Here is a 13,294-nt window from a genome sequence, read left to right as displayed (position 1 = left end):
GCTTCTGGGCTGAAGAAGTGCCTGCTGGGGCCAACAGCACAACCTACCTGGACAGCTGTGGCAGGTCCTTAAGGGAGGGGCTGGGCCCACTGCTGGCCACCGCCACCCTAGTCCAGTTCTCCATTGCTAGGAGCTGTTGCGTATTACCTAGAAAAGGAGCTTGTAAAATTGGCTCTCTGGTCACCACCAAACTTGTCTTTTTTTTTTGAGACAGAGTTTTGCTCTTGTTGCCCAGGCTGGAGTGCAATGGTGTGATCTCAGCTCACCGAAACCTCCGCCTCCCAGGTTCAAGTGATTCTCCTGCCTCAGCCTCCCGAGTAGCTGGGATTACAGGCATGAGCCACCATGCCCAGCTAATTTTTTATTTTTTAGTAGAGATGGGGTTTCTCCATGTTGGTCAGGCTGGTCTCCAACTCCCGACCTCAGGTGATCTGCACACCTCGGCCTCCCAAAGTGCTGGGATTACAGGCGTGAGCCACTGCGCCCGGCCCAAACTTGTCTGTCTTTATCTCTACTTACAGTGAGTGTCAGGTCACCCTCTTGGAGACTGGTGATCAGAGGCTGATGACCTCTCACAGCTGCTGGCCCTGGGGACCTAGGAGATCCCTTTGGGAATCCCAGGTCACCCGGGTGCCAGCTCCATTGCTCTGGCTGTGTGGGTGGTGGTGGGTGGTGAGGCACATAGAAAGTCACCAGCGCCAGGGAAGGGCAGCTCAGAAATCCTGGTCATGCCAAGTGCCACTCAGGGCTATTCTCACTCTAGTGAGTGGCCACTGGTTCTTCCCGAAGTCCAGAGGGAAGGACACCATCGGGGGCGCTGTATCCCACCCGGCACCATTAGCCCCTGCCACCCACCACCCAGCAGCTGGATTCCCACCGGAGTTGCGGGTGGGGGCGGAACCGGCTGAGGTCTGGGGGCGGGGCGTCCGGGCGCGGGGCGGGGCTGGCGGGAATGTGCGCACCCCCGCGCGGGGCCCCGCCCGAGCATCCCGCGCCGACGGGGCTGTGCCGGAGCGGCTGTGCAGAGCTGCAGGCGCGCGTCATGGCTGCTTTGAGACAGCCCCAGGTCGCGGAGCTGCTGGCCGAGGCCCGGCGAGCCTTCCGGGAGGAGTTCGGGGCCGAGCCCGAGCTGGCCGTGTCAGCGCCGGGCCGCGTCAACCTCATCGGGGAACACACGGACTACAACCAGGGCCTGGTGCTGCCTATGGTGAGGGGCTGCGCGGGGAGCCCCTAGCCCGCCGCCGCCTGTCCCGGCCGCCGAGGAGGGCGGGCCTCGGGGGCGCTGGGGGCGAGTTCTTCCCGCGGGAGATGTGGGGCGGGCAGCTGCGCCTGGAGCACCGGCGCACGGAAGAGTCCCCGGGACGGGCTGTTCCCCACGTTGGAAGGGAGGAAGCGAGGAAGTGGCCGGGAGAGGGTGCGCGGCCGCCTCTTGGCTCAAGCCCGCCCTCTGGGGGCTGGGGCTCCTCGCCTTCAACCTGGGAGCATGTTCCCCTTAAACTGTGAGGCCCTGTGTGCCACGCAGAAGGGGACACTCCGCGCCTCCGGCCACCGTGGGGCCCCAACCGCAGACCTGGGCGAACGTAGCCTTCTGGCCCAGCCCGTTCAATTTACAGAGGAGGAAACTGAGGCCTAGAGAGGCCCAGTGAACTGCTGGAGGTCACACAGCAGGTTCTTGGCGGGGCTGCGACTTGGGAGTGAGGACTCCCAGCTTTCAGCGGGGGGCGCTTTCCGCCCCATCTGCAGCTTGGGGAGTGCACAGGTACAGGATGTCCAGAGCCACCCCAAAATGTAAAGGCTTTGGAGCTCCGGTGATCTGTTTTCCCTTTGGGCTAGCTCTCCCCCTTGCCCCACAGCTCAGGGCAGAGTCCAGGTCTGTGCTCCAGCTGCAGCCGCCCCGCCCCTGAAGACCTAAAGGGGGAGGGCTCAAGCCCCCAAGGTCAGCTGGCCCTCAGGATCTTCCCTGCGACGCTGAACCTGGAGGTTCAGAACCTGATGACTGTGGAGGCATCAGAACCTCGGCTGGAGGCAGTGTCATTGGAGAGGCTTACTCCACCAGCTGGTGGAAGCCTCACGTACTGCTTGTCTCTCCTGCCAGGCTCTGGAGCTCATGACGGTGCTGGTGGGCAGCCCCCGCAAGGATGGGCTGGTGTCTCTCCTCACCACCTCTGAGGGTGCCGATGAGCCCCAGCGGCTGCAGTTTCCACTGCCCACAGCCCAGCGCTCGCTGGAGCCTGGGACTCCTCGGTGGGCCAACTATGTCAAGGGAGTGATTCAGTACTACCCAGGTATGGGGCCCAGGCCTGAGCCAAGTCCTCACTGATACTAGGAGTGCCACCTCACAGCCACAGGGCCCATTCATTTGTCTGATACACTGTGGGGAAGGCTTGCAGAGTGGAGCATCCCATTGTACAGATGAGGAAACTGATGCCCCCAGAAGGTCGGGAACTTGCCCTGGGTTTCCCGTGACCTGATTGGAGGAGCCAGGATTTGAACCCCAGCCTTTTTTCCCTCCAGAGCCCTAAACCAGGAGGACAATTAGAAGTGTCCCAGCAACCTCAGAGGGTGGGAAAATGGAGGGCAGTGGGTCCCTTGGCCCAGCAGGTTGGTGGCTTCTGACAATTGAGACACACACCCTAGAAACAGCTGCTAGGCCGTTGCTGCCCTTCCCGCCAGGACACGTGCCCTTCCTGTGCCATCCTCCCAGGCAGCCCCTCTTACCATCACCTGTTCTTTCCCCTGCAGCTGCCCCCCTCCCTGGCTTCAGTGCAGTGGTGGTCAGCTCAGTGCCCCTGGGGGGTGGCCTGTCCAGCTCAGCATCCTTGGAAGTGGCCACGTACACCTTCCTCCAGCAGCTCTGTCCAGGTACCAGCTAGGCCCCAGCCCTGACCCAGCCCTCCTTCCCTGAGGTCTCCAGGTGGTCCCAGCTTCTACTATGCCTTATGGAGGGGGTGGCAGGGAATCTCCCTGGAGTGTCATTGGAGCCACTGCTGCTCCCACCAGCCCTAGCCTCCCCACCTCACCCTGTACTGCAGACTCGGGCACAATAGCTGCCCGCGCCCAGGTGTGTCAGCAGGCCGAGCACAGCTTCGCAGGGATGCCCTGTGGCATCATGGACCAGTTCATCTCACTTATGGGACAGAAAGGCCACGCGCTGCTCATTGACTGCAGGTTGGGCTCGCTCCCCTCATCCCCTCCCGCCCTGCACTCAGCAGCTCCTGGGTGGAGTGTGCCCACTGCCTGGCGCAGCAAGCACACACTTGGCCTCGTCATCTCCCCCATTGTAACTCCACCCCAGGTCCTTGGAGACCAGCCTGGTGCCACTCTCGGACCCCAAGCTGGCCGTGCTCATCACCAACTCTAATGTCCGCCACTCCCTGGCCTCCAGCGAGTACCCTGTGCGGCGGCGCCAATGTGAAGAAGTGGCCCGGGCGCTGGGCAAGGAAAGCCTCCGGGAGGTACAACTGGAAGAGCTAGAGGGTGAGAACTGCCAGGGTGCTCTGTCCTGGAGGCGGCTGTGCTCCCTGCTGGCACCTCAGTGTGGCCTTGACCCTGCCTGGGACCCCAATCTCCAGGGCCTTCTGCCATGCTCTCCCCAGTCCCTTCAAACACTGCACACCCAGGGTTCCAATCTCAGCAGGGCTGCTTGAAATCCTAAAATGGTCTTATCTAATCAGAAAAATCATGTTTCCATTGTGGAAAATGTAGAAAAGTACAAAGTAGAAAATAATAAGCTATAAGGCCACTACCCAGAGATAGCCACTGCTGACATTTTCACGTTTCCTTTCAGTATTTTTCCACATCTGTCTTCAAAGCTGAGTATATGTAATATATCATCACTTTCCCCCCCACCCCCTTTTTTTTAAGAGGAAGGGTCTCATTCTGTTGCCCAAGCTGGAGTGTAGTGGTGTGATCATAGCTTACTGCAAACTTGAACTCTTGAGCTCAAGGGATCCTCCCAGCTCAGCCTTCCCAGTAGCTGAGATTACAGGTGTGCCACCATGCCCGGCTAATTTTTATCTTTGTAAAGACGGTCTTGCAGTGTTGCCCAGGCTGATCTTGAACTCTGGCCTCAAGTGGTCCTCCTGCCTTGGCCTCCCAAAGTGTTGGGATTATAGGCATGAGCCACTGCGCCCAGCCCATTTGCCGTGTTTTTTTTTTGGACACAGAGTTTCGGTCTTGTCACCCATGCTGGAGTGCAATGGCGCGATCTCAGCTCACTGTAACCTCTGCCTCCCGGGTTCAAGTGATTCTCCTGCCTCAGCCTCCCGAGTAGCTGGGACTACAGGCGCCCGCCACTACGCCTGGCACATTTTTTATAGTTCTAGTAGAGACTGGGGTTTCACCATGTTGGCCAGGCTGGTCTCAAACGCCTGACCTCAGGTGATCCTCCCGCCTCAGCCTTCCAAAGTGCTGGGATTACAGGCGTGAGCCATGGTGCCGGTCTTTTTTTTTTTTTTTTTTTTAAACTAAACATAATCTCAGAACCCAGAACCCTATCTTATCTTATGCCATGAAAGGCATATCTCGGTGTGGCTCTTTTTTTTTTTTTTTTTCTGGTGAGACGGAGGCTTGCCCTGTTGCCCAGGCTGGAGTGCAGTGGCACAATCTCGGCTCACTGCATCCTCCACCTCCTGGGTTCAAATGATTCTCCTGCCTTAGCTTCCTGAGTAGCTGGGATTACTGGCACCCACCACCACGCCCAGCCAATTTTTATATTTTTAGTAGAGACGGGGTTTCATGTTGGCCAGGCTGGTCTCGAACTCCTGACCTCGTGATCCGCCCGCCTCAGCCTCCCAACGTGCTGGGATTACATGTGTGAGCCACTGCACCTGGCCTCCGTGTGGCTCTTTAAAGCTCCACAATATTTTAGCATTCAGGTGCTCTGTCATTTACTTAACTATTTTCTGATACACCTCACACTGTGATTAACTTTTTTTATTTATCTTTTTTATTATTTATTTATTTATTTATTTATTTGAGACAGAGTCTTGCTCTGTCACCCAGGCTGGAGTGCAGTGGCACGATCTCGGCTCACTGCAACCTCTGCCTCCCAGGTTCAAGTGATTCTCCCGCCTCAGCCTCCTGAGTAGCTAGGATTAGAGGCATGTGCCACCACACCTGGCTAATTTTTGTATTTTTAGTAGAGATGAGGTTTTACCATGTTGGTCGGGCTGGTCGTGAACTCCTGACCTGGTGATCTGCCCACCTCAGCCTCCCAAAGTACTGGGATGACAGGCATGAACCACTGTGCCTGGCCATCTTTTTTATTTTTTAAAGAGATGGGTTCTGCTAAGTTGCCCAGGCTGGACCTGAACTCTTGGGCTCAAGTAATCTTCTCACCTAGTCTCCTGGGTAGCTGCAACCAAAGGCACCCGGTTTATCTGCATTCTCTTTTTTTTCTTTGAGACTGAGTCTTGCTCTGTAGCCCAGGCTGGAGCGCAGTGGCGTGATCTCGGCTCACTGCAACCTCCGTCTTCAAGGTTCAAGCAATTCTCCTGCCTCAGCCTCTGGAGTGGCTGGGACTACAGGCGTGTGCCACCACAGCGAGTTAATTTTTTTTTTTTTTTTTTTTGTATTTTTAGTGGACACTGGGTTTCACTATATTGGCCAGGCTGGTCTTGGACTCCTGACCTCAAGTGAGCCGCCTGCCTTGGCCTCCCAAAGTGCTGGGATTACAGGCACAGGCGTGAGCCACTACACCCGGCCTATCTGCATTCTCTTAATAGTTTCTTAGAAATGGATTCTTAGGAGTAGGATTACAGAGTCAAGAGACACAAGTATTGTAGGCTGGGTGCGGTGGCTCAGGTCTGTGCCTGTAATCCCAGCACTTTAGGAGGCCAAGGTGGGCAGATTCATTGAGCTCAGGAATTCGAGACCAGCCAGGGCAACATGGCAAAACCCCATCTCTAAAGAAATACAAAAATTAGCCAGGTGTGGTGGTGTGTACCTGTAGTCCTAGCTACTTAGGAGGCTGGGGTGGGAGGATCAATTGAGCCCAGGAGGTTGAGACTGCAGTGAGCTGTGATTGCACCACGGCACTCCAGCCTGGGCCTCAGAGTGAGATCCTGTCTCCAAAACAAAAAAGATACAAGTATCCTTAAGGCTCCTGCTACACATGGCCAGGAAGGTAGTCTATTGGACAGTTTTAAGGTCATTATCAATATTAGCTCATTTAATTCCCTCCAAAACTCTGTAAAGCACATTCTGCTACCACAGTTGTCATATTTTTGATGGGGGAAGCTACAGTGAGAGGCAGTGCTGGGATCTGAACCCCATCTGGACAGATTAGCTCCAGGGCCCATGCTCTTGACTGGCTGGCCGTGCTGCCCACACTGAGTTGTTCCTTCCTGGCAGTGCAAGTGTGCCTATCTCAGGGACACTAGACAGCTCCGAGGGACCTCCCTGTCCTTTTCCTTTGTGAACTGTGTCACGTTCTCCAGAGCAGTGCTCAGACCTGCCCTGCCTGCTCTGTGCAGATGTCCTTGGCCAAGGTTTTCACACTGGAACAAGTTGGTCCCTCCTCCCCACCCCAGCCTGTCCTTGCCCCTCCTCCAGGTCTCCTTCTGCATAGGAGCAGCTCACCCTGCCTCCTCCAGAGTCCTGCCCTAGAAGCCGCAATCCCTCTCCTTCCATACCCTGCCTGGCTGCCTGGCTCCTTCCCTCAGCCTCCAAGACATGCTCAGTTTTCTTCCCTCCTAAAACACCGCCCACTGTCTCATTTCCATTCATTTCTTTCTTTCTTTCTTTCTTTTTTTTTTTGAGAGGGAGCCTCACTCTGTCACCCAGGCTGAAGTGCAGTGGCATGATCTCCACTCACTGCAACCTCCGCCTCCCAGGTTCAAGCAATTCTCCTGCCTCAGCCTCCTGAGTAGCTGGGATTACAGGCGCCTGCCACGATGCCCGGCTAACTTTTGTATTTTTAGTAGAGACGGGGTTTTGCCATGTTGGCTAGGCTGGTCTCGAGCTCCTGACCTCAGGCAGTCTGCCTGCCTCAGCTTCCCAAAGTGCTGGAATTACAGGTGTGAGCCACCGCGCCCACCCATTCATTTCTCAGTCCTTTGAATCTACTTGCCCCTCCATCCCGCCATGCCACCTACCCTAACAACCTTCCCCCTTAAACCTGCGGGTTTGGCCGGGCTCAGTACACTGAGTCAGTACTGGTACTGACCCAGGTACTTCTCCAGCCTCAGCTCCAGTCAGATGGGACAGCCTGCTGGTCCCTAGCTGCTCCTGCCCCCTCTTCTGGAGCCCCAGCCCTGGAGGCTCCATGTGGCTCAACAGAACTTCTCCTGCTCTGTGGTGGCCTCTTGAGGGCAGCACTCACCTTGGAAAGCATGGAGTGTTTCAACCCTCACTGCTCCCTGAAGGACCAAGGTGTCCCATTTTACAGTCGGGGGAGGAGGCACTGTGATAAAGGGGCTCTTCAGACCCACGTCTGAGAGAGCCAGGCTGCCCCGCCCCCGCGGCCTTCCACCCTTCACCGTCCAGCCAGGGCCACTGCCATCACCGCCTGCTGGTCCTCACAGGCGTCGGGGCCCCAGGCAGTGAGAAGGCGGCTGCTGACTCCTCTTTCGTCCCCAGCTGCCAGGGACCTGGTGAGCAAAGAGGGCTTCCGGCGGGCCCGGCACGTGGTGGGGGAGATTCGGCGCACGGCCCAGGCAGCGGCCGCCCTGAGACGTGGCGACTACAGAGCCTTTGGCCGCCTCATGGTGGAGAGCCACCGCTCACTCAGGTGAGGCCCTCTGGGTGCCCCGCTCCTGCCGGGCACAGGCCGGCCCCAGGCCCACTCCTTCGATATCCTCTCTGCAGAGACGACTATGAGGTGAGCTGCCCGGAGCTGGACCAGCTGGTGGAGGCTGCGCTTGCTGTGCCTGGGGTTTATGGCAGCCGCATGACGGGCGGTGGCTTCGGTGGCTGCACGGTGACACTGCTGGAGGCCTCCGCTGCTCCCCACGCCATGCGGCACATCCAGGTGGGCGGGCACCAGGGCCTGGGTGGGCAGGAGCGGCAGCTTCCCGGGGCCCTGCCACTCACCCCTAGCCCGCCTCTTACAGGAGCACTACGGCGGGACTGCCACCTTCTACCTCTCTCAAGCAGCCGATGGAGCCAAGGTGCTGTGCTTGTGAGGTGCCCCCAGGACAGCACACGGTGAGGGTGCGGGGCCTGCAGGCCAGTCCCACGGCTCTGTGCCCGGTGCCATCTTCCATATCCGGGTGCTCAATAAACTTATGCCTCCAATGTGGTACCTGCCTCCTCTAGAGGTGGGTGTATGCTTGGGTGTCAGAGAATGGGGGATGTCAGAACCGCTCCTCTACCCTAGGGGAGCACCTCTCAGGCCCCAGAAGAACGGGCAAGGCAGGGCCTAGCAGTAGCAAAACCATTTATTAAGTGCAGAACAAAGGCTGGGTCCTTGTGCTGCTCCCAGCTCTTTGGTTACAAATAGGTTTGGACCCACAGAGGAGGGACCTTGCCCCCTTCATGCCTCCCAGGAGACACCTAGCCCCTGCTCTGTGCATGCGGGTGGGCTGGGCCCCCAGGGGTACAAGGATGGAGTAGCTGAGGAGGCTCCGGGAGAGGAGTCGGGAGGACGCCTAGTGGGACATGGCGGGGGTGGGGCAGAGTGCGGTCAGGTTTGGAAGAACTGTTGGTCCACCTGGGTGCTGAGGGTTCCGCTGGTGGTCAGTGTCCGGCTCACAAACTCCTGGGTCACATGCCGGGTGAGGGAGCCGCCTGCCTCCAGGTGCTGGGCCCCCAGGGTCAGCCCATCTGTGGAGGAGGAGGCATTAGATGACCTGGCTTGGGGTCTGCTCTTCTCCCTCTGCTAGCTCCCTGTCCCGGGAGAGCCGGGATCCCCTAGCCCTCAGTGCTCACCCACTAGGAAGGGCTCGGTGGCGCTGGTGTGGGTGGTGGTGATGCTGCTGTACTCGCTTTGCAGCGGGTGCTGGAAGAGCCCGGCATGGCTGCCCAGCTGCGGGAAGGGTCCTGGGGTGGGCAGATAGGCCAGTCAGAGGGTGGTGCCAGAAGAAGGCACGGCCCGAGGAGGGGTGGGGGTGAAGAAAAGGACAGGTGCCTACCTCCATCCTGGGACTCTATGGTGATGATGCCCTCGCGCTCTGGCCCGAAGCCCTCAGTGGTCCTGGCCTGCACCTTGAACTTGTAGGGCACGTTCTCGCTGAGGCCCGGCACGGTCAGCCGGCTCTCGGGGCTGTCTCCATCCACCCGGAATGTGGTGGCTGGCCCTGAGCAGGGAAGATGCCTTCAGCCTCTGCGGCCCCCTCTCTACCCCTCCCCTGGCCACTCCTGCCCCCGGGGTGGGCAGCACCTCCTCCTTGGGCCATCTCACAGGTCACCAGGTAGCCGACGATATCCCCATTGGGCCTCCGTGGCCGCTCCCAGCTCAGCTGCAGCGAGTCTGGGCTCAGGGCAGTGAACACCAGCGGGCCTGGGGCACTGGGAGTGCTCAAAGTGAAGGCGGAGCCTGGGGGCAGTAGAGGAAGAGCATCAGCGTGTGGGTGGGTGGTGGGCATGATGGGGGCAGCTGTGGGGCTGGGGGAGGCAACTCACCTGGCAGGGGACACAGTGGGCTCTGCGGGTGCACCTGGGATTCGATGGTGATGACACCCTCACGCTCTCGGCCCCAGCCTTCCTGGCTCTGGGCCCGCACGCGGAACACGTAGGAGTGGTTGGGCAGGAGGTCTTCCACCACCACCGAGGTCTGGGCAGGGTTGGGGATGTTGAGCCGATGCAGCTCGCCTGGGGGGGTCAGGTGGGGGCAGACAGTAGTGCAGTGTTACTCCCACCCCTGGCCTGATCCCCCTCGTCCCTAAGCTGCCATTGAGACCTGGTTATCACCCACCCAGGACTAGCTGTGGTTTGGGTACAGGTTGGGTACAGTATGGTATGGCTGGTTGTTCAGATTGTGTACTATACAAGAGTGGAGCCTGTAATCCCACTCATGTTTAGGCAACATCCTGCATCCTGGTCATGCTGCTTTGAATGTGCCTGCCCAGGGAAGTGCCACTTCCTTGTTTCCCCAAAGGCATCTCAGGCCAGCAGAGGCCCTAGGATCCCAGCCCAAAGGGGCCTTGTTAGGCAAAACCTAGCAGAGAATGACCAGCAGAGAGGCCCAGGGAGGTGGGTGAGACCTCAGAAGAGGGGAGGCAAAGAAGTGGGGTGGAGAATGGGGTGGGAGACCCTCTCAGGCTGGATGGGGGCTTTAGCGCTCAAGGGACTTGGGTGGGTTCCTGACACAGCTGAGGTACCCTATGTGTCACACTGGGGCCAGGCCTTGCAGGGCTGCACCCCGCAGCCTGGCAGCCACCATGCCTCACCGCCATTCAGCAGCTGGTACTCCACGCTGTAGCCCTGCAGCGGCCGCTCGCACCGCGGCTCCTGCCAGCTCACTCTGAGAGATGTGGGCCCCAGGGCAGAGAACACCAGGCGGGTGGGCGTGTCGGGCACACCAGCAGTCAGGCGAGAGTCTGGGGACAGGAGGCCGCAGTCAGCCAGAGATGCAGGGGCTAGGGTCTCAGTGGGAGTCACAGTGCTGCCCCCTGACCTCCCTCCCTCAGCTGGCATGTCTACACTGACCGCTGGCTGGACAACTCACTCACCCTGCAATACACTGTCCAGGCTGCCCAGCACCTACCGCATATCCTCCAGCAGGGTGTGGGCCCTGCTTGTGCCAAGAGAGGGTGAGCCCCATGAGTCTGCCAGCCCCACACCCTCAACTGCTCAGCTGGCCTGGCCCCTCTCCTGCCCCAGCCCCAGCCCCGCCCCCTGGAAGGGCAGAGGCAGAGTTAGGCGTCAGCACTGATGGTAGGGCAGGTGGTTAGCGCCTGTGGGCAGGCGGGGGTCCTGTGGATGGAATGGAGGGGAAGCAGTGGGCACAGCTGGCGGCTGCTATGGTGGCTGGATGACAGATGGAGCAGGACAGCTATGGAGACAGGATGGCCACCCCTGTACTACCTGGGCCCCAGGAGGGCGCTGCTGGCCTCCCAGCCAGGATTATAGAGTCTCGTGGGCCCCTGGAAGGGGGGAACCCTTTCATCTGAGCCCGACTCCGGGACCCCAGGGCCCAGGACAGCGGAAGCCTGCTCCTCCCGTGTTCCCAGATGGGAGGGAGGCCTAGGGCAGGACAAAACAAGAGTGAGAGGAGCAGGGAGTGTGCATGCATGTGTGTATGTGTGCATGCATGTGTGTGCACGTGTGTGCATGCATGTGTGTATGTTGGAGAATGGGCGGTGGGGACAGCAGACAGAAGCCCGAGGCTCCAGGAGCTGGAAGAGAGGAAGGGTTAGTGGGAGAGGCAGGGTTGGCTGAGGTCACTCACCGTGGGAGGAGATGGAGGTGAGGGTGGAGTAGTCCCTGGGCAGTGTGGTTGAGTGTGAGTGTTCCGAGCGGGTCAGTGAGTTGTAGTCCCGTGTGAGGGTGGAGGATGTGCTTAGCATGCGGTGGGGCACGTGTGGGCTCAGGTGGGTGCCATAGGCAGCAGCACTGGTCGTGGTCATCCTGTGCAGGGAGTTGGTGCTGCCCGGGAAGGCAAAGTCCATCCGGCCATTCACCAGGTGCTCTGCAGGGGGAGAGCAGGGTCCCTTGGTCAGGCCTGCCCCAGACCCGGGCCCCGTGGGGCAGGCTGGGCCCTGCACATTCCTGGTCACCCACCCTCTGGGTGGCTTTTGCTTAAATACAACCAGTTTCCCTCAAACCACTAGGGACAGAGGCCCTCTGTCCCTGCAGGAACCCAAGGGCCACCCAGGCTTCCACAGCCCATATCCTCTGGCCGGCCACTATATCGGTGTGAGCACTGCTGACCCTGGCAGTGGCGGGGGCTTGCTGCCCCTGCAGTCAGCCCTGCCCTGGGGAGATCCCCAAGCCTTCCCTCCTGTCCTTTGAGGCCCCTGAGGGGTCTACTTGGGTGCCAGGGTCCGCTTCCTGGGCACACTTCTGAATTTGCACCCCCTGGCCAGGCAGGCACCATAAGGGCCCAAGCGCCTGCCTCACGCGTCCCCTGGCACTGGGCCCTGCCTCTGAGCAGCTGTGCTCCCAGCCGCCAAGGCCCGGGCCTGGCTGAAACTGGGGCCCCCGAGGCAGCGCAGACGCCCACCCCAGGCCCCCAGGCGCGAGTGAGGCTGGGTGGGCGCGGATCGGGGGGCGGCGGGTGAGCCTGTCACCTCCGGGGGGCCCGGGTGTCGCACTGCGGGGCAGGCTGCCGCCCTTCCCGCCCGCGCCGCCGTCGTCCGGGGGCCCGTGGGGCGCCTCGGCGTCGGAGGAGCGCCCGCTGCTGGCCGACAGGCGCGGGATGAGCTCCGGGGGCAGCCGCCACGTGACGCGCCGCAGGTCCAGCTCCTCCCCCAGCAGGGGCTCGAACTTCCAGCCGCAGCCTTGGGAACAACGAAGGGCCGCGTTGGCACCGCCGGGGGGCGCCGGGCCGAGCAGGGCCAGGCGGGGGAAGGCCGTAGGCTCTGCGAGGGGAGCCCGTCTCCAGCTCCCGGGATCCCGGGGTGTGTGTTGGGGGCGGGGGTAGATGCGCACGGCCGGAGCGGGAAGGCCGCGGCAGGTGAAACCCTTGCGCGGCTGAAGCCTTTCCAGATGAGCGAGTGCAGCCTCGGCACAGCTGGGGAGGAGAGACCCCCGGACCCGCCAGGAGACCTGGGGGAAGTCTGGGCTCTGTCACCAGCTGTGAGGTCTCCCTTGCTTTACTTAACCTCTCCGAGACTCAGTTTCCCGTTTGTACAATGGAGAGAGGAATCTTGCCCCGCCTGCCTCCCAGGGACCGTTCCGCAAGCCACCGAGCGCTTCGCAGGTAGTGTTAGAAGCAGCTGAGCTGGGGTTCCAGAGTCACACCAGCTGCGCTCCACCTGAACCCCTCAAAATGGCTCCTTAAGCCCAAGCTGAGCCCCGTGGGGGCCAGTATGTGTTCACCGGGGGCAGCTTGAGGCATCGGCAGGGACAGAAGAAAATACAAATGATATACGTGCCCCAGAGGTTTTTCCACTCATGGTACTGTGTGATTGGTATCCCATTATACAGAGCAGAAAAGTGAGGCATGGAAAGGATGAGTGATTCATCTGATGTCCCACAGGTGGAGCCACAGCTGACAATGAGCACTCAGGAGGCCCAGCTAAGGGCTCCGCAGCACTTTGTGCTGGGAATCAAGGAGGAAGGACAGAGCTGTTGGGGGTGTTCTTGTCTCCTTGGCTCCCCTACCCCTGCCAGGTGGCCGCCTGGTGGCTGCCCAGGGCTCCTGGGCCAGGCCTGCCCCTGGGGGGTGGCCTGAGTGTCCTGTGTGCAT

General features: G+C 60.1%; 2 protein-coding genes across 7 annotated transcripts in view; one reads left to right on the top strand and one right to left on the bottom strand.

The window, feature by feature from the left end:
• The first annotated feature begins 925 nt into the window (after positions 1–925).
• On the top strand, positions 926–8,242 carry GALK1 (galactokinase 1). Its single transcript, XM_003813271.5, has 8 exons — positions 926–1,207; positions 2,096–2,285; positions 2,743–2,862; positions 3,033–3,168; positions 3,296–3,477; positions 7,582–7,732; positions 7,810–7,972; positions 8,055–8,242. The coding sequence occupies exons 1-8, from the start codon at positions 953–955 to the stop codon at positions 8,124–8,126; spliced, it is 1,269 nt and encodes a 422-aa protein (XP_003813319.4). The 5' UTR covers positions 926–952; the 3' UTR covers positions 8,127–8,242.
• A 121-nt stretch (positions 8,243–8,363) lies between these two features.
• Positions 8,364–13,294, bottom strand: part of ITGB4 (integrin subunit beta 4) — a 37,432-nt gene continuing 32,501 nt past the window's right edge. For 3 of the 6 annotated variants that reach the window (XM_034942898.3, XM_034942902.3, XM_034942901.3), the window contains exons 33-41: positions 12,174–12,383; positions 11,333–11,572; positions 10,969–11,127; positions 10,332–10,481; positions 9,565–9,753; positions 9,323–9,478; positions 9,075–9,239; positions 8,872–8,982; positions 8,364–8,766 (exon numbers count right to left, since the gene is read on the bottom strand). In XM_034942898.3, coding sequence (XP_034798789.3) covers positions 8,627–8,766; positions 8,872–8,982; positions 9,075–9,239; positions 9,323–9,478; positions 9,565–9,753; positions 10,332–10,481; positions 10,969–11,127; positions 11,333–11,572; positions 12,174–12,383 — 1,520 coding nt within the window. In that variant the 3' untranslated portion in view covers positions 8,364–8,626. The remainder of the gene's footprint in view (positions 8,767–8,871; positions 8,983–9,074; positions 9,240–9,322; positions 9,479–9,564; positions 9,754–10,331; positions 10,482–10,968; positions 11,128–11,332; positions 11,573–12,173; positions 12,384–13,294) is intronic. The other 3 variants (XM_034942899.3, XM_034942900.3, XM_024926018.4) reach the window with 3 other exon arrangements.

This window comes from Pan paniscus, chromosome 19 (genome assembly GCF_029289425.2).
Source record: "Pan paniscus chromosome 19, NHGRI_mPanPan1-v2.0_pri, whole genome shotgun sequence".
In the NCBI taxonomy this organism is placed as follows: domain Eukaryota; kingdom Metazoa; phylum Chordata; class Mammalia; order Primates; family Hominidae; genus Pan; species Pan paniscus.
The sequence above is the reverse complement of the archived record's forward strand: the minus strand, read 5'-3'. Positions and strand labels throughout refer to the sequence as shown.